Genomic DNA, 21,266 nt, shown 5'->3' with positions numbered 1-21,266 from the left:
TTATCTCCGAAATTCTGTTTAGCTAATAGTCATGTTTGTAGTTACAAGATTTGCTTTCCTTGGGTACATACAAAATTACTTGGGTACAGGGGAAATAGCAGGAATTGAGCCAGGCAGGAAGAAGAGGAACCAATGTCAGATTTTTCAACACTGTGAACACTCTGAATAGAGATAACCGGAGGTCATCAGTATGTTCAATTGTAGTCCACTTTTCTGCTTAGAACTCTAATGTAACGCTAATGTGTGAATTCTACTTAATTCTTCTTTCTACCAAAACAGCCTTATTGAGCTATCATTCACATAGCATACAATTCACCCACTGGACGTGAATGTCAATTTTTTTTTTTTAGTAGATGCATAGGTTTGTGCACCCCTCTAAAACCATCTAAGTTTAGGACATTTTGTAACCCCCAAAAGAAACTTAATTTGCAGTCACTCTCCATTTTTCTCCCTTTGTACCCAGACTCCAGCTCCTCACAAAGACTAATCTATGTTCAGGCCCCACATATTAGGTTGGTGCAAAAGTAATTGTGGTTTTTGCCATAAAAGTAATGGCAAAAACCGTTTAGTATTTCCACCAGCAATGTATGAGAGTTCCACACATTCTCATCATCTGCAACACTTGTTACTGTCTGTCTTTTTGATCACAGCCTTCCTAGTGAGTATGAAGCATATCTCACTTTGGTTTGATTTGCATTTCCCTGAGGACTAACAATGTGGAGTATCTTTTCATATGTTTACTGGCCATTCTACTTACATTTTTAGGACCATTTTCTTTTCACTCTCTGTCCAAGACACCTGAATATTATCTAATTTTTTGTAGGTCCTATATTGAAACATATATTCCCAAAGTACCTCAATTCCGATGTTCATTCTTGGTATCCAACCTCCTAACATCCCCCAACACATACACACCCAACACGTGCTTTCACAAATAATTGCTTTTAAAACTGAGCTTAATGCCTTATTACAGCTGCTTTGATGATCCATTTGCCCTAAGGCTACTAATGTTTAAGTGCAGAAGAAACGCTTTCCCTTTTTCTAAAGCTTCGCTCCCCCTAATGGGAACAGGGGTGGCCTGTGAAGCTGAAATCCTTAAGTCGAACAGGAGGAGTGTGTGAATGTGGAATTCCTTTGCCCAAAGGTGTCAGAGTTAGCACGGAGCATGTCATGCTGGGAATGAACCATGGGGAAGCCTTTGGCTCCTTACATTTTTGATTATCTTAAAAATCCAGGCTCTAGCAGAAGACCACACAAACCTAACAATTTGTGAATTTGATATTATTCAAATTCAACAGGTCTGTACTTCCTCTAGCAGATTATAACCATTACATCATTTGAAAGTATCCTAAAGAAATTAAAAATTGCCCCTGAATCATCTAGCTTGAATAGGATCTTGTTTTCGGCCCACATAAGCCACATGATGTTATTTTTTAAAGGAGTAACTTTAAATATCTTCACTCCAGGAAGTATATTTTGATCCAGGAGAGTTCTACTGCAAACTTTGCTAAGACATCAGAAAACCCTTTTAGCAAATGCTGAAGGGGAATTAAAAATGTCTCAGATACCTTACAAGTGTCTACAAACTCATTAAAAGATGCTACAATGTTCAAATCCTTACCAAACCAAAAACATCTTTGGACAAGCCACGTTCTTAGCTCTTGGTCCGGATTCTCTAGAACTACCTACTGAGAGTTTCTTCAGTTTTTGAATTGAGGATTTTGAAGATCTCCCAAAGTTTTAAAACCATCTCTTGGAACACGGCAAGATAAAGAAGCAAGCGCAAAGCCCTTTCCCAGCTAATCTTCACCTTAGGCCCTTCCATTTTTTGAAAAGAACTACATTTTACAAAGTAAATATCCTAATATCAAGGGTTTCATATCTTTTCTTAACCTCGGCTTTTTTTCTACAGCATTTTAGAAGAAAGGAAAACCCTGCTTTCTTGATCTCTAGCATCCTAGTGAATATTAGCTTTTCAGTATCTGAGCTTACATTTACCATTTTCTGATTCCCAAAACTGGTTCATCCAGGAACCTGTGAACAGCAAATCTATGTAGATTTTCCTCCAAAATATATCTCAAATTCACCTATTTTCTACAATCTTTACTGCCTTCACCCCAGTCTGCACAGTCCTAGCTCTCAATTAGGTCACTAAAATAACTTCCTAACTTGCTTTTACACTCTCCACTCTCCAATTTACTACCCATTTGGCGGCCAATAATCTTCTCATTACATATATCATATAAGGTTATTTTCTCTCTGGGAAAAAAACACAAAACCCTTTGATGGCTTCCTATTGAATGCACAATAAAAGTCAATGTTTACCACGACCTACCAGGGCCTGAGTGCTCAGGCTCCAGCTTGGTTTATCAAATTCATTGCATGGCCCCCATCTTTCTTGGGAAGTGCTCAATCTTTCCTGCCACATTACCGTGAACATCCCTACCGTCTGCCTGGAATGCTCATACACCACATTACCCCCTCCCCACTGTGCCCCTTCACGCGGCTGCTCCCTTGATTCTTTAGGTGTCCACAGCAATGCTGCCTCTTCAGAAAGGCCTCCTCTGACCAGCCTCTCTAAATGACCTTCCTCCCTTTGGATACTGCAAGATGACTCCCTGTTTATTTTCCTCATAGCACTGATTTCAGCTTGTAACTTAAATACGTGCTTACTTTTTGTTGTCTGCTTCTCTCATGAGAAGAGAAAAGATCCACATGGCCAGGAATGTTGCCTATCACATAGTAGGGCACACATATCATAAATAATTGTTGAATGCATTACTTACTGTTTTAATGTGTATTCGTTATTCCAATACATGAATACAGATAAATCTCCACAAACCCTCAGCCTCCACTGGCCACTATTTTGACTGTCCTGTTCGTTGACTCTCCTGCCAAACCTTTGGTTACAGAAAGTTGGCACTGAGAAGAGGATTTCTTTATGGGTCATTTTTCTAAAAATTGATGCCTGAATGAAAAGGGTGAATGGTTAGCCAAATTCATTTATCAAGCAATGCAAGAATGCTACATTGCAGCCCAAGAGGCAGGTTCATTTAGGTATCCAGCAAGTACGTTATTGCATAAGAATAAACTTTCCTTATCTCCATTCTTCAGCTGTATTTTCAATTTCTTTGAAAATGGTCTCTTCCTTCTTAAACTTACTCCAATAATATCATACATAAATCTGAACATACAGCTCACTTGAATACAAATCAATTATGGAAACAGAAATGTTAACAAGGCATGAGGGGCTCGCCAATGGAACGCATAACCTTCTAAGGATAAACAGTCCAATTATTTTCCTCTAATTACAGGTTTCAGCTGGGCTGAAACAAGACTTGACTGCCACATGCTTGTGCAATTAGAGAAGTAGCTATCCTTTCTCTTGGATCATCAAAGACTACCTGTCTCAAAGTAAAATAAACCAGTAAATTAAGTTAGACAATACTTTAAACATAACTCTTACTAATGTCATGATTTATTAAATTAAAATATCTCAGGCCAACTAAAAATGAAATAATGATAGGCCACAATACACACTATGAGGTTTGGGACCCAGTGGCCAGAGCTAGATCTTCTTCTTGCCCAAAAGGCCTTAGCTCTCTGGACTGCCTGTGAAAATCCTACACTTGCTCCACGTTCCATGTCAAAAGTCCTCTGGGCAGAATTCCTTAATCCTCGCTCCTGGTTCCTCCCACTGCATGATACACCAACCAGTGCTATACTGCTAGCTCGAAGAAGATGAGACTTTCATTTAATGTACTTGAACATCTCACTGTCCAGTACGACTCCATACGGAATGAGTGAATAATCACAGGCAGCTTCACATGGTTATACAGCTGAACACTCATCCTGAAAACTGAGCGCAACTTTCAATAGAGCAAAGAAAGAAGTGATGTTGTTCTGGAAGCCTAACCCTCCTTTCCCAGGACCTGGACCATAGCCTCTCAATCAGGGTAAAAAAAGACACACATCCTTAATCAATCTGTACCTCTTTCTTTTAATTAATACAGCTCTTGTTATCCTAGCTCCACAGAGCCTCATTAGTGGCTAGGTGACAGTCATGCTAACGCCTTCCTGAAAATAAGAGACAAAGACTGCCTATTTCCTTACCTACTACAACTATGCTCTGTGAGACCTTCGGGAAATGCTTGGAAGAATACATGTTAGTCTCCCTTCCCATCTTCTGGTGAATACAGACACATTGAATTTTTTCTTTTTTTTTGAGCTGGAGTCTCGCTCGGTCACCCAGGCTGGAGTGCAGTGGTGCGATCTCGCCTCACTGCACCCTCCACCTCCCAGGTTCAAGCAATTCTCCTGCTTCAGCCTCCAAAGTAGCTGGGATTACAGGTATGCACCACCATGCCTAGCTAATTTTTGTATTTTTAGTAGACACGGGGTTTTACCATGTTGGCCAGGCTGGTCTTGAATTCCTGACCTCATAATCCACCCACCTCGGCCTCCCAAAGTGCTGGGATTACAGGCATGAGCCACCGTGCCCGGCTGACAAATTGAAATTTAAAAAAATACATACTTGCACATGTTTTGTGTTGCTCAGTGATGACAAGTTTAGATTATTTTTTCAAAAAAGGAGGATTTCTTACTAACAACTGTACATGTCTAGTTCCAAGTAGATGAAAAAATAATTTTTCTGACTTGTGACAAAACCAGTGGGTCGCATGATTTGTGTCCATTGTATCACATAGTGTAGACATGGAGGGATACGTTACATGAACATTTTCAAACTAAAGTTCATCCTTGGACTCACAACCAAGATATTTTGCCTAACCAAAAATGTAACTGAGTCACAGTAATACTTTGTGTTTACAGACTATGTTCTTAAGATGCTTAACATGCCTTAGCAATGTCATATCACCTTGTAGGGAGCCATGATCGGGATACTATTTTTAATTAAGTGATGGAAAAACAGTATAGGCATTCAGAAGGTAGATACTGTGCTACATACTTCAAATACATTATGTCATTTAGTCCACATGATAACACTGCAAGATCGTATTATCATTTCCATTTTACAGATTAGGAAACTGACTCTTGAGAAACAATTGACTTTCTATGATTCTGGAGCCAGTAAGTGGCAGAGCTAACTTGGAAATCCAAACACATTGGCTAGAAAGACAGCAGCCCTATCCGACACAGATGTGTAGAAATTCACTATTTCGAGAAATATATCAACCAAATCATATGAGTCATCAGGACCAAGTAAGAAAATAGAGTTATTATTATCACTCTGTAATCAGACACAAATTAGAAATAGTGGCATAAGAAAAATTTAGACAGGATTTAAAACCTTCATGATATTTTTCAATCTATACATATCAAACTAGTCCAAGGAAAATTCTATCAGAAAAATTTCAAGGACACCATTAACACCATCTTTCAGGTTATTTCTACCATGCTAAGACATTTTGCTAATTACATGAGTTACTTTTAAAGGCTTAATAAATTAGGCCAGATTATCGTTTACTTTTTTTGGGGAAACTGTTCTTCCTTCAAAAGCACTGCTCTGAAGGGAACTGTCAATCCTGGTAACGCTCTGCTCTCACTTCAGGATCAGGTTTGTGAACTGCTAAGCTAACCACAGTACCACCAGGGCTGATTCAGAGATGGACACAATTCATTCGGAGTTCCTCCTTGGCACTTTTGCAGATGGATATGGAAACTGCTCTCTTCTCCTGGGTTATGAGAATATAAGCCATGGCAGTGGCTGACAGCTAAGGAACAGCCTAGGTTGGAAGTTAAAGCTAAGCTCCAGAGGAGTGGTAGGTTGGGAAGAAAGGGTAAGAGAAAGAAGAGGAAAAAGAAGGAGAAAGAATAGAGACAGGACATTTAAAAAGACACATGGATCACGGAAGAGACAGGTACAGACACACGCGGCTGACTGACCCCACTCACCGCAGGCAGAATTCTGCATTCAGGCCTCCCACAGGCAAGTTCCACTCTCGCCCTTCCGAGGTTTGACTGTCTAAACAAATAAAATCTCTCTCTCTGTCTCTGTCCCTCTCTCTTTTGGCTTTGAGGTATTCAGAACAGGGATTTTATTATCTACAATGATCAACTCAAGTTATGCAAGAAAACATGTTTCATTACTTTACTAGGCTAAGTTCTTATTTCCATGTCTGCGCAATGTTAATGATGCCACAAGTCAAGTCAGCAAATACGGAGACACAAAGAGGGGAAACGCGGTATGGCCCATGACAAGTGAGGGCTGTACCAGATATGAGGACACTCATCCCACTGAGAAAGACCCACACTGAGTGGTTCTTAATTAAAAATAAAAAAGACCAGCATGCAAATATCTAAAATTAATGGTATAAAATCGACATATTGTTAGGCAGTATAAGATTAGCCATTGAAGAAAACAGGCTGATAGTAAATAGTATAGGAGTACAGCGGTGAGAAATAGGTTGGAGAACAGCATCCCATTTTAAGTATTTGTAATTCCACTTGAGGTCCTACTCGCACTGACAGTAACTGTACAAGAAGTTTCACACTCTTAAATGACCCCACTGGCATTTCCTATCCATGTCCCGGGGCATTCAAAACATTTCTGAAATAGTTTTCCATTTAACTATAGAAAATATAATATAAAGTTTACACCAGGCCAGGTGTGGTGGCTCACGCCTGTAATCCCAGCACTTTGGGAGGCTGAGGTGGGCAGATCACAAGGTCAAGAGATGGAGACCATCCTGGCCAACATGGTGAAACCCCGTCTCTACTAAAAATACAAAAATTAGTTGGGCATGGTGGTGCATGCCTGTAGTCTCAGCTACTCAGGAGGCTGAGGCAGGAGAATCCCTTGAACCTGGGAGGCAGAGGGTGTGGTGAGCCGAGATCACGCCACTGCACTCCACTGTGGTGACAGAGCAAGACTCCATCTCAAAAAAAAGTTTACACCAAAGTAGGGCACAGGTGTGCATTTGGGCAGTCAGATGGGACGCCACCCTTAGAAGGGCTCTGTGCTTGCTTTAAGGCTTTGCTGTCTTGAAATTATTAATTTTTATACAAGAAATTCTGCATTTTCATTTTTCACTGTTTCCTAAAAATTACATAGCTGGTCCCTCACTAAGGAAAGGAACAGGGCTGTTGTGCCAACAACTCCAACCAATGGTTTTCCTTTTCAAGCAACCTGGTTATCATTTGCCAAGAGGGTAATAGATTTTGGAAGTCAAAAGGCAAAGCAGCGCTCTCACCTGCCACGTGTTCTTCCTTAGCCCTTTATTAAAAGCAAATGATTTAGAAAACTAAGTCTGCAGTCAAGAGCACTTGTAAACTGCCAGTTCACAACACTGCTAACATGAATGTCAGGTCACCAAGTGTGAACCCAAAGCCCATCACATAGTTCTAGGACATGACAAGCACAGGATAAAGAATTTAAAAAATGGATCTGGCTGATTTTATGAGATACTTAGAGAGTGAAGCAAAGCTCATTCTGGGCATGTCAGCTGCACACAATGCCACCAAACAGTGGGTTGTTGTTAAAAATGTCATCTAGAAACAGTTCTATCTCATGGAGCGTGTGTTAGATGGGACTCCGAGGATGCTGTCGTGGGGCATGTATTAGACGGGGCTGTGAGGATGCTTAGGGAGCAAAGCATCTGAATGAGTCCATCTCAACATTTTCTCTAAGTAAGCATCTCACCAGCTTATATTCTGGTTTATGCTAGCAGAAGAAAGCGAGGAGGGTGTCCAGCATCCTTGGCCTAGGACCTCCACGACAGGATCAAGCCATTCTCCAACTGCGATGCACTTGCTTACATGATGTGCATTGGACCAGCTACTCCAAAGCGACAACGTCATCAGTCCTGTCTTGTTGATGTCTAAAATCACACCGTCTACACTCCCATTGAGGACTCTCACCCTAGATATGATGAAAATCATCGTGCAAAGGGAAACACGACTCTTTTCATTTTGAACCTTAGTGTAAATAAGTTTCAAACCCTTTTCTAGGGGACCAGGTTTAGATTAGAGGTAAAAGGAGGAAGGTAGGGACTTAGGGAAGGGCATGAAGGGAAGTTCTGTGTGATGTGCTAAGGTTTAAAAAAAAGCTTCCAGGCCGGGTGCGGTGGCTCAAGCCTGTAATCCCAGCACTTTGGGAGGCCGAGACGGGCGGATCACGAGGTCAGGAGATCGAGACCATCCTGGTTAATACGGTGAAACCCCGTCTCTACTAAAAAGTACAAAAAACTAGCCGGGCGAGGTGGCGGGCGCCTGTAGTCCCAGCTACTCGGGAGGCTGAGGCAGGAGAATGGCGTGAACCCGGGAGGCGGAGCTTGCAGTGAGCTGAGATCTGGCCACTGCACTCCAGCCTGGGCGGCAGAGCGAGACTCCATCTCAAAAAAAAAAAAAAAACAAAAAACTTCCACTTTACAATTTTCCGAACTGTGTAAGCCTTTTTTGGTAAATATCACTTAATATATGACTTAGTCTGAAGGAAAAAAGAGTGATTCAAATACACTTACTTTTAAGCAATTATTCTTCTACCCCCCCTGCATAGAAATTTCACTGAAAGCTCTCATCTCTTATGTTAACACCTACTGGTGCATTTGGAGGTAGAATAAGCTCATTATCTTTAAAGTGCAAGTTTAAAGTGTTTTCCTTCTGTTCAAGCCGTTTTCTTTTTCCGCCTACTATTCACCGAGGATAGTTTCTTCTATGACAGACCTATGGATCTAAATAATTAATTATAGGAGTAAGTGCAAGTCTGGCATAGTTTACAGGCTCAATAAATGTTATCAATTAATTCATCTAATTTAAGGAGGTATCAAAATCGAATTACAACTGAAAGCAAGGTGAGCAACCATGATATCGTGTATAAGCAGACCAAAGTGAAGACAATAAGCAGAAAACAGCAGAATTTTGTGAACAAAATTTCTCAGGATGTAAGTTTTCTTTTCTTTTCTCTTTTCTTTTCCTTTCTCTTCTCTTCTCTTTTCTGACAAAGTCTTACTCAGGATGTAAGTCTCCCCTCCCCTCCCCTTGCCTCCTCTTCTCTCCTCTCTTCTCCTCTCCTCTCCTCTTCTTCTCCCCTCTCCCCCTCCTCTTCTGACAGAGTCTTGCTCTGTCACCCGGGCTGGAGTGCAGTGGCACAATCTCAGCTCACTGCAACCTCCGCCTCCTGGGTTCAAGCGATTCTCCTGCCTCAGCCTCCTGAGTAGCTGGGATTACAGGTGCCCGTCAAAACGCCCAGCTAATTTTTGTGCTTTTAGTAGAGACAGGGTGCTTTCGCCAAGTTTGCCAGGCTGGTATCGAACTCCTGACCTCAAGTGATCTGCCTGCCTTGGCCTCTCAAAGTGTTGGGATTACAGGCATGAGCCACCGCTCCCGGCCCACAGGATGTAAGTTTTCTAAAGATCTAAAGCAAAGTTACTGTTAGTGATGTTAGGAAGCGTACGAATTGGTTTGGCATTATGGCTTGCTTTATAGTATAGCTTCTGTTTCCCTTTATTTTCCCACTAGACGCAGCTATTTGGGGATGCCGCCCTGAGAGGGCTAGCATTCTTCATGACTTAATATGTAATACGCCTCTATGGAATTTCATAATCATGGAGACTTTATTCCATATACTGAAGAGGGGACAGTCCCCTTCCTGAAAAGATTTATTTTAGAAAGTGTCACACAATTCTACAAGAATCTTGAAAAGTCTTTTAAAAAATATTGACATCTGTGTTTCTTGCTGATATCTGGATGAAATTTGGATATGATTGGTAAAATGACAATATCCCATGAATTGAGCAAACTATTCCTTTTACCCTTACAGCCTTTGCTATCTGTTCTTTGAAGTGAGTGCGTCTGCCATTGCAGCAGGGTTGTTCAAGCCTTCTTACGTGGTCAATTTGACATGATTTCCTCCTGACAGAAGTTGTGTCACCTGACAGTGGTCCTGGCAAACCAGCACCCCAGCTTCTCTCTGTAGCATCCCAGCTTCTGTGCTGACTCTTCCTATTAAAACTCCACATGTTGCCAAAGGTCAGCATCCTCTTCAACTTGCTACCCCAGGTTGAGGGCCATCTAATTTTTTATTCAGGCTATGAAAATTGGCAACCCCCGTGGTGCCACACCTAATAAAACACCAGTTTTAAAATGCCATTGTGCAAATGAAAATACCTACCTCTCTTGTAGAAGAAGTTTGTTCTCTTTCTTCCAGAAGTCTTTAAAGTCAGAGCTGAATTCATGCCAGATACTGAAGAAAGCATTTGGGGACACCTCCTTCTCTCCAAGTTTTGGTTTCATGAAGAAATATGCCGTAGTCTCCAAAAAGCTGTCAAAGCATACACACGCAAGAGCATAAAAACCATGATTACTTTCCAATATGGGATAGTCTTTCTCTATCCAAATGCTGATTTTATTCATGCACAATTATTATTACCAAGAGGACTCAAACTCTTCAAGCACCAACATTGGCTCTCTTATGGTTTAATGTTAAGAGTTTTGGATACAGATAGTAGCAGCTGACAAGAATCCTCCAGGTACTAATAACTACCCCTTGACCAATTCTATTTCAAAATTAATCACTCTGTGTTGGACATACTCCAGAAATGAACTTGTCATCAAGATGAGACATATTGAAAGTGGTGGGCCTATACTTTCTTTCTAAACTCTAAACAAATGAAATATCAACCATGTGTCCCCAAACTAATATGTAGTCCATATTTATATTATATTGCTTATATACTATTTGCCTTCCTACATGGTTAGAGGGAATAAAAGCAAGAGTCCCAGGAGATGCTGACAAAGTCTCCCGTCAGAGACCACGGTGCTATCATTGAGTAGAGACCAATATGGCAGCCAGCACTGTGACAGTAGATTGCTCAGGACCAGTTTTCAGAAGGTGACACTCAGAGGCTGCTTAATATTACAGCTATATGGAGCTCAGAAGAGTTTCAAAGTGGTTATTTGACAAAGAACATACCACTAGTAAATGGTAGGTTTCTGACTTAACAAAAGTCTTCTAGTCCCACGAGTGATGCCCTGAGAAGAATCCTGACCAATACAGTCAATAACGCTGAGGCAAGAGGACTGGTTAGAGAAAGGTCAGAGATGCTGCAAAGGGGTGGCACGCAAAGAAGCTTGTCTTTATTTTTTCTTTCTTTGGCCTGGGGCCAGCACTATTTCTGCTCCACCAAAACTCAAGTTTGATCTACTCTGAAGTAGAAATATCAAAGGCAACTTGATTTTGCTCAGTGACAAAAAGTATGTATATATACATATATATACATACATACCCTAACATATACACTTACACATATCTCTGTGTGTATTCAGCTTGCCATAGCTGATTTCAAATGTCTATTATGAAAAACAGTATGAGCATTAAAATACTGAGTGGTTTTTTTTTTTTTTTTTGAGACAGAGTCTTACACTGTCACTCGGGCTAGGGTGCAATTGTGCAGTCTCTGCTCACTGCAACTTCCACCTCCCGGGTTCAAGTGATTCTCCTGCCTCAGCCTCCCGAGTAGCTGGGATTACAGGTGCCCGCCACCACGCCTGGCTAATTTTTTAAAATACTGGGATTTTTAAGGTGAGTTTGCTCAGAAGGTAAAAGAGTTAGAGCATCACACATAAAAACAAACATTCACAGCTATGGCTAATCTGCTGTTTTTAAGCTTGCCTATGGCTGTCTCCGAGCAGCAAGATTCCCAGGATATCAGCTTTTGAAGTTCTAGGCAGAGATGACAAGACGGATTTGATCAAATGTGTGGATCTCAGGTATTATATTTTTCTCCTTAGTTAGCCTACTAGAAAAATGACACAGTATGGTCAATTAAACCTGAGAAAGAGTCAGGCTGTGAAGTGGATATGCAACGTGAGAATCTGGCTGCCACGAGCTATGGTAGTGACATTAGAATGCATCCGGCAGAATGTGCTGACGGCGTCAGAACTGCCCGGAGAGTAGATGGCAGAGAACACAATAAGACATATCTGGGTCATATTTTATTACAATTGATAACAGAAACACATATATGCCTTCTGGGAAAACTGGTCATTTTCCTTATATACCTAAAAAGAATGTACGACCTGTTAGGCTGAAGTTAGGTCTCAAGTCTTTTCTATCCGTTTATTCATTCTCCTCATTGCTCTGGTCTTTGAACTTCATAAAACTTATTACAGAGCAAGTTCATCTGTTTGGGTAGCCATATGTAAGTTGCAAGAGCTAGTTCATCCAGTCAGCTATCTTGCAACATTTTGAAAGTTTTATCACTAGGTCGCATGGTATCAAAAGCAAAGAATGTAAGATTTAGAGTGAGATGACAAGGAATATTGAATCCTGCCTCTATGACCAGCTATATGAGCAAACCGTTTAACATCATTGTGCCTCAGTTTTTCTACTGTAAAACAGAGATGATCACAAACAGTTGTTTTGAAGTCCAATGGGTAAAAATGAATTGCCAAAGTGTTTGTTGAATGCATCAACACAAAACAAATGTATTTTATATTACATGTTATATTACATATGCTATATATTTTATATTGTCTATTAAATAAATATAAATATATATTTCCTAAAAATATTCTCTAAATTATAACTAACTCAACTGGGGCTGATTTATGAACAGATTCTCAGGTGATGATGTTCTCTGAAGAATTTTTTTTTTTAGTTACCAGCAGGCATAAAAGCTTCCAATACGAGTGATAATCATTCTAATTATTCAATAATTTCTTCTTGGCTTTGTAATACAAAGCACATAGATTTAGGCAGGTAATTTAACTTCTGAGCCTCAGTTTTTTTTCATCTGTAAGTAGAAAAAATACCTGCTTTTCAAGGTTGTCATGAAGATTAAATAAAAGTACCTTGCAAGTTATAAACTGAAGTAGTAATATATGTATTCACCTTAGAAGAGGCAAAAATTTTTCAATAAAAAATTGTTCTTTGTGTAAAACTTTATGAACATATTAGCCAAATGAGTATCCAACAATTGATTTAAAGTCAAATGTGAACCTGATTACTAGCATGAGTCACAATAAAAAGAAACTTTTGTCAGTAGCTATTTCTTCGGATGTGGCCATGGTGAAAGAATAAGTGTACCTGAGTATGTGACGTAGAGTGTCCAGAAGAATTATCTGAGGATCACGAGTGCTGTCTCAACTGTACACTGCCACCCTACTCCCTGAAATAAAGTATAAATACTTAAAAAAAACAAGCAGCCTGTAATCCCAGCACTTTGGGAGGCCGAGGCGAGTGGATCACGAGGTCAGGAGATCGAGACCATCCTGGCTAACACTGTGAAACCCCGTCTCTACTAAAAAAAAAAAAAAAATTAGCCGGGCTTGGTGGCAGGCACCTGTAGTCCCAGCTACTCGGGAGGCTGCGGCAGGAGAATGGCGTGAACCCAGGAGGCGGAGCTTGCAGTGAGCTGAGATGGCACCACTGCACTCCAGCCTGGGTGACAGAGCGAGATTCCATCTCCAAAAAAAAAAAAAAAGAAAGAAAAAACAAACAAACAAACAAATAAGCAAATAACAGGACAATAATTTCTACAGATTATCAAGGTATCTTTTATGCCAGGGGCATTTTTGGTTATATAATCCTGTCCAGCATTAGGTAGCCCTCAGCAAATTCAAACTTGCATAACACGAAAGAGACCCATTTGGGTAGTGTGTGGGAAGGGTAAACTCCATCTTTTCTGAATTATTTCCTTCTTTTAAATCTGAAACCAGGAGGATCCCAGCCACCATACAACAATACGGGATTCACTACAAAAAGACAGACACCTTACCTAGGACCTTCCTTAGTACACAGGCTTTTCTGTGAGACTCCCTCAAAATGACCTTGGCACATGAAGAGGTAGTAGTTAAAAGATGTGCAGTTATAAAAAAAATGCAGTGATTATAATAACAGATAACTCCGGATGTCACTGAAAAATCAACATCCCTCTGTTCTGGATTCTTAAATGGTCCTTTTTCAAAAAGATCAACACCACACGTCTTTTGCTACAAACATCAGACAGTACAAATATACTTCTCGGCAATGGAATCAAGGTACCTGCAGATCTCTAAAATGACAGCTACAGAAGCAGAATCACGTTGGAATTTCTCTGAATCCCACACAAAAATGGAAAGAGCAACTAATATTAAAAAATCAGAGCTAACAGGAAGATATCTACAAAGACCTAGGTATCTAATGTCCCCAACAAAACTCAAAATTGGCCGGGCGTGATGGCTCAAGCCTGTAATCCCAGCACTTTGGGAGGCCGAGACGGGCGGATCACAGGTCAGGAGATCGAGACCATCCTGGCTAACACAGTGAAACCCCGTCTCTACTAAAAAATACAAAAAACTAGCCGGGCGAGGTGGCGGGCGCCTGTAGTCCCAGCTACTGGGGAGGCTGAGGCAGGAGAATGGTGTGAACGCGGGAGGCGGAGCTTGCAGTGAGCGGAGATCGCGCCACTGCACTCCAGCCTGGGCCACAGAGCGAGACTCCGTCTCAAAACAAAAACAAAAACAAAAACAAAAAACCTCAAAATTACAGCTAAGGACAAACTACTCACGACATAACACCCACATGGTAACATCTGTAGAGGAGGAAGCAGAGGGAAGCAACAGGAAATCTCTCCTAAAAGCAGGAAGAACCCTCAAATTACAAAAAGGTAATCCTGAAAAGAGTCAGGGCTAACTTGTGAACTGTGCTGAAACAGGAAGAAGTTTCACACAATTGAGTGCATGGAACAAAAGACAGGATGTATAGTAACTTCTGAAAGGACTGGAAGCAGTCTGGGCTGTATGAACTCTTAGTATCGACCCAAGAGAAACTCTCTTTTAGGGCTAAGCTCTGCGTTGAGAGAAAATGCTGAGAGTGGAATTCAAATTGTGCAGAAAAAACTCAAGAACAAAGAAAATAGAAAATGCAGGTAAAATGCACTTTTTAATGTGCAAAAGCAACAAAAGAGGAAACTCTAGAGCACGAAAGTTAGAAATGTTTTCCTCGCGCATCTATTCCTCCTAACACTTCAGTAAAATTAATTTCAAATAAAAATGAGAAAGATGAAAATACTGCAGTGGAAAAAGCTACATAAACACACTAACCATAGCAAAGTTGGCCTGGTTTTATTATCCAAGTAGACTTTCAAGACAAAGAACATAACCAGGGTGTTATTTCATAATTATAAAAGCATCCACATTATCAAGAAGATATAACAATCCTAAAGATATGCATCTAATGAAATAGTTTCAAAATTCATGAGGCAAAAATTGCAGGACTAAAAGGAAAAAGAGACAAACTCATAATCAAATTGGATATCTTAACACCTCTTTCTCAGGAGTCAAGAGAACTAGATTAAAATATCACTAATGACACAGAATAGTTGAACATTATTATCAAAAACTGACCTAGTTGGCATTTGTATCAATATTCTACCAATCAATATTCTACCATTATGGTCAGTGGTAGAATATACAAGAGCGCATGAAATATTTATCAACATAGACCAAATGCTGAGTCATAAAACAAGTCTCAGTGAATTTCAAACTGAAATTATACAGAGTAAGTTCCCTGAGCACAGGCGTATTAAATTATGAAAGAACAAAAATAATATCTAGGTAATATACAATTTGGTAATTAAGCAAACCTGTGATAAATAACTCATGGATCGAAAAGAAATCCTAACAGAAATGAAAAAAACATTCCAAACTAAATAAAAATAAAAACAAAAAATATCAAAATATATGGGATACAAAGATAAAACAAATACTTAGAGAGAAATTGAACTTTGAAATGAATATATTAAAAAGAAATCTGTAAAATCAATTATTTAGACAACCAACTCAAGAAAATATAAAGGAGCAAATTAAACCCAGCTTAGTAGAAGAATAGAAGTAATAAAAATGAACACAAAACAAAGAAATAGAAACTAAATCTTAAAGAAAATCACCTCAGTCAGAAGTTGGTTTATTGAAAAGCTTAATAAAATTGATAAACCCCTACCCAGACTGATTAAGAAAAAAAGAAAGAAAATGCAAATTGTCAATACTAGGGATGAAAGCAGTCATCTTTATAAATCATACTGGCTTAAAATGATAATGTGATGATGTTGCAAACAATTTTACGCCTGTAGATTTCACACCTTAAGTGAAAATTAAGCAAATTACTTAAACAACAAAACTTTCTAAAACTGACAAAAGAAACAGAAAATATAAGTACCCCTAAATCTAAGACAATTCAATTATTGTCCATAAATAGAAAATTATGTTTTATAAATTTGTAATCAAATTTATCTCCACACTCCAAATAATTCTGACCCAATTTGTTTCACAAGTGAATTAACAAACATTTGAGGAAGAAGTAAAGCCAATCTTACACTAACTCATCCAGAAAATAGAAGAGGGTATACTTCCTAACTCATTTTATGAAGCCAGCTTTACCCTGATGTTGATACGGAAAACTAAAGAAGATATTATGAAAGAAAAAAATAAATTTATAGACAAATATACCTCATGAGCATAAGCAAAAAAAAAAAAAAAATCCTTAATAAAACATCATCAAATAAAATACAGCAATTTCTACAGTGGATAATACATCATAACAAATTGGGGTTTACCCCAATAATACAAATTGGTATTAACATTTGAAAAGCAATCAGTGTAATTTGCCACATTTATAGACTAAAGAAGAAAAACAAATATGATAATTTTAGTAAGTGTAAAAAACATGGAAAAAAAAAAATCAACACCAGTTTATCATTAAAAACAGGAAATAACTCTCTGCAGGTTAAGCCTAGAAGTAAACTTACACAATTACATAAATACTATCTATGAAAAACCTACAGTTAACATACTCAATGGTATTTGATATTTTCTTTTTAGTTCAGAAATAAAACAAGGATGTCTGCTCATCCTAATCCATTGTACTGAAATCCCTAGCCAGTTAATAAAGAAAAAAAATTGGAAAGGAAGAAATAAAACATATATATGTATATATATATAAAAAACATGGTTGTATACCTAGAAAACACTATGGAATTTATAAACATAACAAAACCTGTTAGAACCAATAAGTGAATTTACTCAGAACTAAATAAGTGAACTTAATATTGATCCCATAAGATACAAGGTAGATATTTAAAAATCAATTGTATTTTTACACATCCTGGAAAAGACCACTGGGGAAAGTTGCGTTTTAAAACAATATAATTTGTATTGCTATTATAAAACGTCAACTATCTAACAATAAATCAAATAAAAGTATGAAAACTACAAACACTGCTGAGAGAATTTAAAGAAAGCTGAAATAACTATAAAGGTATAATATATTTTTGGGTAGAAAGATTCAGTATTGTTAAGATCCATTTGCCCCAAATTGTTCTATGGATTCAAGACAATCCCAATCAAGAGTTTTTGTTATGTTTTGTTTTGTTTTGTTTTTTAATAAAGGGACTGATATGCTGATTCTAAAATTTATGTAAAAATATAAAGCATCTGAAATAGCAAAAAAAATACATTTTTAAAAAAAGAACAAAGGTGAAGGGCTTACATTATCTGAATTCAAGAGTTATTACAAAGCTACACTAATAGAGTATGGTATTGGTATAAGGACCTGGAAGGAGATTTGCACGTACAAGGTCATCTGATTTTTTACAAAAGGTGGCAAGCCAATTCAATGGGGGTAGGAAAGTTTTATTTTATTTATTTATTTATTTATTTATTTATTTATTTATTTATTTATTTTTTAAACAGATGGTGCGAGAACAATGAGATATCTGTTTTGGAAAAAAAAAATCCTTACTCCAATAAGAAAAATAACTATTTCAATGTAGAAGACAGAAACATAAGGCTTCTAAAAGAAAACATTAAAAAAGTCTTTACATCCTTGGGTCAAACAAAATTTCTTAGATAAGACCCAAAAAGGACTAACCATAAGAGAAAAAAAGTTGATAAATCAGACTTTAGCAAAGTAAAAATTCTTTTCATTATGCCATTTCATACTCATAAGAGTTGACTTAAATCGAAAAGACTGACAAAGTCTCACATGTTGCGGAGAATGTAGAACAATCGAAATTTTCACACAGTGCTTTTGAGAGTGTAAAATGGCAAACCACTTTGGAGAAGTGTTTGACAATTCCTTATACATTTATACATATATGTATAAATTTATGTATGTATAACATGACTCAGAAAACCTACCCTCACCTATTCATTCCAAGGGAAATGAAACATGAATACAAAAAGACTCACAGAAGAATGTTCACAGCAGTCCTGCTAATAATAACCCCAAATTGGAAACCCAAATGTCCATGAATAGGGGAATGGATACACTGTGATCTATAACTATGATGAAATGCTACTTAACAATAAAAAGGAAGAAGTTGCTGCTATATCAATATGAAGTTACTCTAAAAAAAAGTGAAGGCCGGGCGTGGTGGCTCAAGCCTGTAATCCCAGCACTTTGGGAGGCCGAGACAGGTGGATCACGAGGTCAGGGGATCGAGACCATCCTGGCTAACACGGTGAAACCCCGTCTCTACTAAAAAATACAAAAAACTAGCCGGGCGCGGTGGTGGGCGCCTGTAGTCCCAACTACTCGGGAGGCTGAGGCAGGAGAATGGCGTGAACCCGGGAGGCGGAGCTTGCAGTGAGCTGAGATCCGGCCACTGCACTCCAGCCTGGGCGGCAGAGCGAGACTCCGTCTCAAAAAAAAAAAAAAAAAAAAAAAGTGAAAAAAGCAGAGCCAAAATTATACATGCCATATGATTCCATTTATAAAAGTACAAGCATACACAAAATTAATCTATGTTGACAAATCAGAGCAATGATCACCTCCTCAGAGAAGTGTGAAGTAAATATATTGGGAAACACAACTGTTTTAATGTTTTGGTTTAAAAGGAACCACTGAAAGGAACACTTAAGGTTTGTGCATTTTAAATGTTTACAAATTATACCTCAACTAACCAAGAAGGGAGGAAGAAAAACAAAGAGAGAGAGAAGTGGGAAAGAAGGACAACAAGGAGATGAAAAGATGGAATACAGGAGATTGCAAATGGTTCCTAAACAAACTTATTAAAACAAAACAGGAGCAAAATACTGGCTCTGCAGACCAATGAGAGAAAGACATGTCTATCAAACCAACTTGCCAGGAAGACATGTCTACTGAACAGATAAGAACTGTTGCCTAATGTTTTGAAACATGCTAAAAGATATTAGTAAAATGATAAAGGCTATGAAAAAAAAATCAAAATTTTAAAAACTCAGACATAAGGTACAAGAACTTAGTAAAGAATTCGAAATTTAAAATGATCATTTCACACATGAAAACTGAATTAGAAGTAACACGGCCGGGCGTGGCGGCTCACGCCTGTAATCCCAGCACTTTGGGAGGTCGAAGTGGGTGGATCACGAGGTCAGGAGATCGAGACCATCCTGGCTAACATGGTGAAACCCCGTCTCTACTAAAAATATAAAAAAATTAGCTCGGTGTGGTGGCGGGTGCCTGTAGTCCCAGCTACTCGGGAGGCTGAGGCAGGAGAATGGCGTGAACCCGGGAGGCTGAGCTTGCAGAGAGCCGAGATCATGCTACTGCACTCCAGCCTGGGCAACAGAGCAAGACACTCAAAAAAAAAAAAAAAAAAAAAAAAAGAGTAACACAAGAGTAATAAGCACAACAGCTAATGCCTTAATGAAAACAGAAATAAAATGAGGAAAAGTTTTTAAATCAAAGAGAAATTTAAAAAAAAGATTTAAGAGAAAGTTGTAAGTATGGAAGACAAGAAATTCCTGTATGTATATTATGAAAACCTCTTGTACCAAAAACAATCACGGCAAGGGAACAGAAACATAACAACAAAACTGATTCAAAATGTTAGTTTGATAAGAAAGATAAGTTCAAGAGATCTATTATACAACACAGTAGTAATAGTTAATAACCATATATTGTATTCTTGTCAATTAATCGAGTAGATTTTAAGTGTTCTCATTACAAAAATTGGTAAGTATGTGAGGTAATGCATATGTTAACTAGTTCAATTTAGCCATTCCACAATGTATTACAGATCCAGAGCTGCCTGGAGAAACGGCTCAATCCAGGTCTCCAGGAAAAAAATTGTTCACAATGAACCTGGAGTGTCATATCCAAGAAGATAGCAGAGAAGGTCATGTCAAAAGGACTCAAAGTGAATGTAAAGATGGAACATCTTAGCTTGGTGCAGTGGCTCATGTCTGCAATTGCAACACCTTGGGAGGCCAGGGCCAGAGGATCACTGGAAGCCATGAGTTTGAGACCAGCCTAAGCAACATAGCAAGACCTCATCTCTACACAAAATACAAAATTAGCCAGGTGTGGTGGTGTGCACCTGTAGTCCCAGCTACTTGGGACAGTGGGGTGGGAGGATTGCTTGAGCCCAGGGGGTTAAGGTTGCAGTAAGCCGTGATCTTAGTATTGTACTCTAGCCTGGGCAACAGAGTGAAACTGTTTAAAAAAAAAAAAAAAAGATAAAATGTTTTGGACATCAGTAACAATAATAATTGCAAAAGAGTAAAACACATCAAATATGTTTAATTCTATGAGTTCATTACAATGCTTAAGAAATAAAAAAGATTTCTTCATTTTTGGTGGAAGGTGCTAGTGATACTGCTCATTATTTTGAAAACTGGTAAAGGAAAGAATCCTGCATTTCTTGTATAGGAAACATACCATTGAATAACTCTATGCCAAATGAAGAAAAGTTTCTCTTTAAAGAAAAAGTATTTCACTGAATAACTGAGAACAAAATTAAAAAATCACCATTTTACTAATTATAATGAATTAAGACACATAGACACTGATTCCCAAAGGCTGGTAACATCACAAAAATGGATAACTAAATATGTCAGGCTTCCTCTTGGTAGAACACACCATACCACCTATAAAGTAATTTTGCAAAAATATTCAAACCCGAAGCTGATCAAGTCTCTAGAGCTAACTACCTATCTAAAAGAAATACAGGACAGAGGATCGTGTGAAACTACACCACTGAGACAGAATCAGGAAAATCCATACTGTAGAGAAACTCTACAAAACAAATGATTTAATTTCTTCAACAACTCATTTTCGAGCAGAAAAAAGTGTTGTAGGGGCACCTATTATAAAAATGTAAGAGATATCATCCACTTATAATGGTTGGCATTTCTCTATATCCTGCTCAAAACAAACTGTAATCAAAATAAAATAAGTTGTAATATACATGAACTAATTGAACTTTTGAACAGTGAGTTGGTATTTGGTGATATTAAAGCCTAATTATTTTTTAGGAGTGAAACTGGTGGTGAATATGCTTTCTTTT

General features: G+C 38.4%; 1 protein-coding gene across 2 annotated transcripts in view; it reads right to left on the bottom strand.

The window, feature by feature from the left end:
* FMN2 (formin 2) overlaps positions 1 to 21,266 on the bottom strand; it is a 399,343-nt gene that overhangs the window by 27,468 nt on the left and 350,609 nt on the right. For both annotated transcript variants that reach the window (XM_025363337.1, XM_025363416.1), the window contains one exon: positions 10,130 to 10,279. In XM_025363337.1, coding sequence (XP_025219122.1) covers positions 10,130 to 10,279 — 150 coding nt within the window. The remainder of the gene's footprint in view (positions 1 to 10,129; positions 10,280 to 21,266) is intronic.

The sequence above is a fragment of the Theropithecus gelada genome, chromosome 1 (assembly GCF_003255815.1).
Source record: "Theropithecus gelada isolate Dixy chromosome 1, Tgel_1.0, whole genome shotgun sequence".
Taxonomy (NCBI): domain Eukaryota; kingdom Metazoa; phylum Chordata; class Mammalia; order Primates; family Cercopithecidae; genus Theropithecus; species Theropithecus gelada.
Note: the sequence above shows the minus strand (reverse complement) of the source record. Positions and strands in the feature narration are given on the sequence as shown.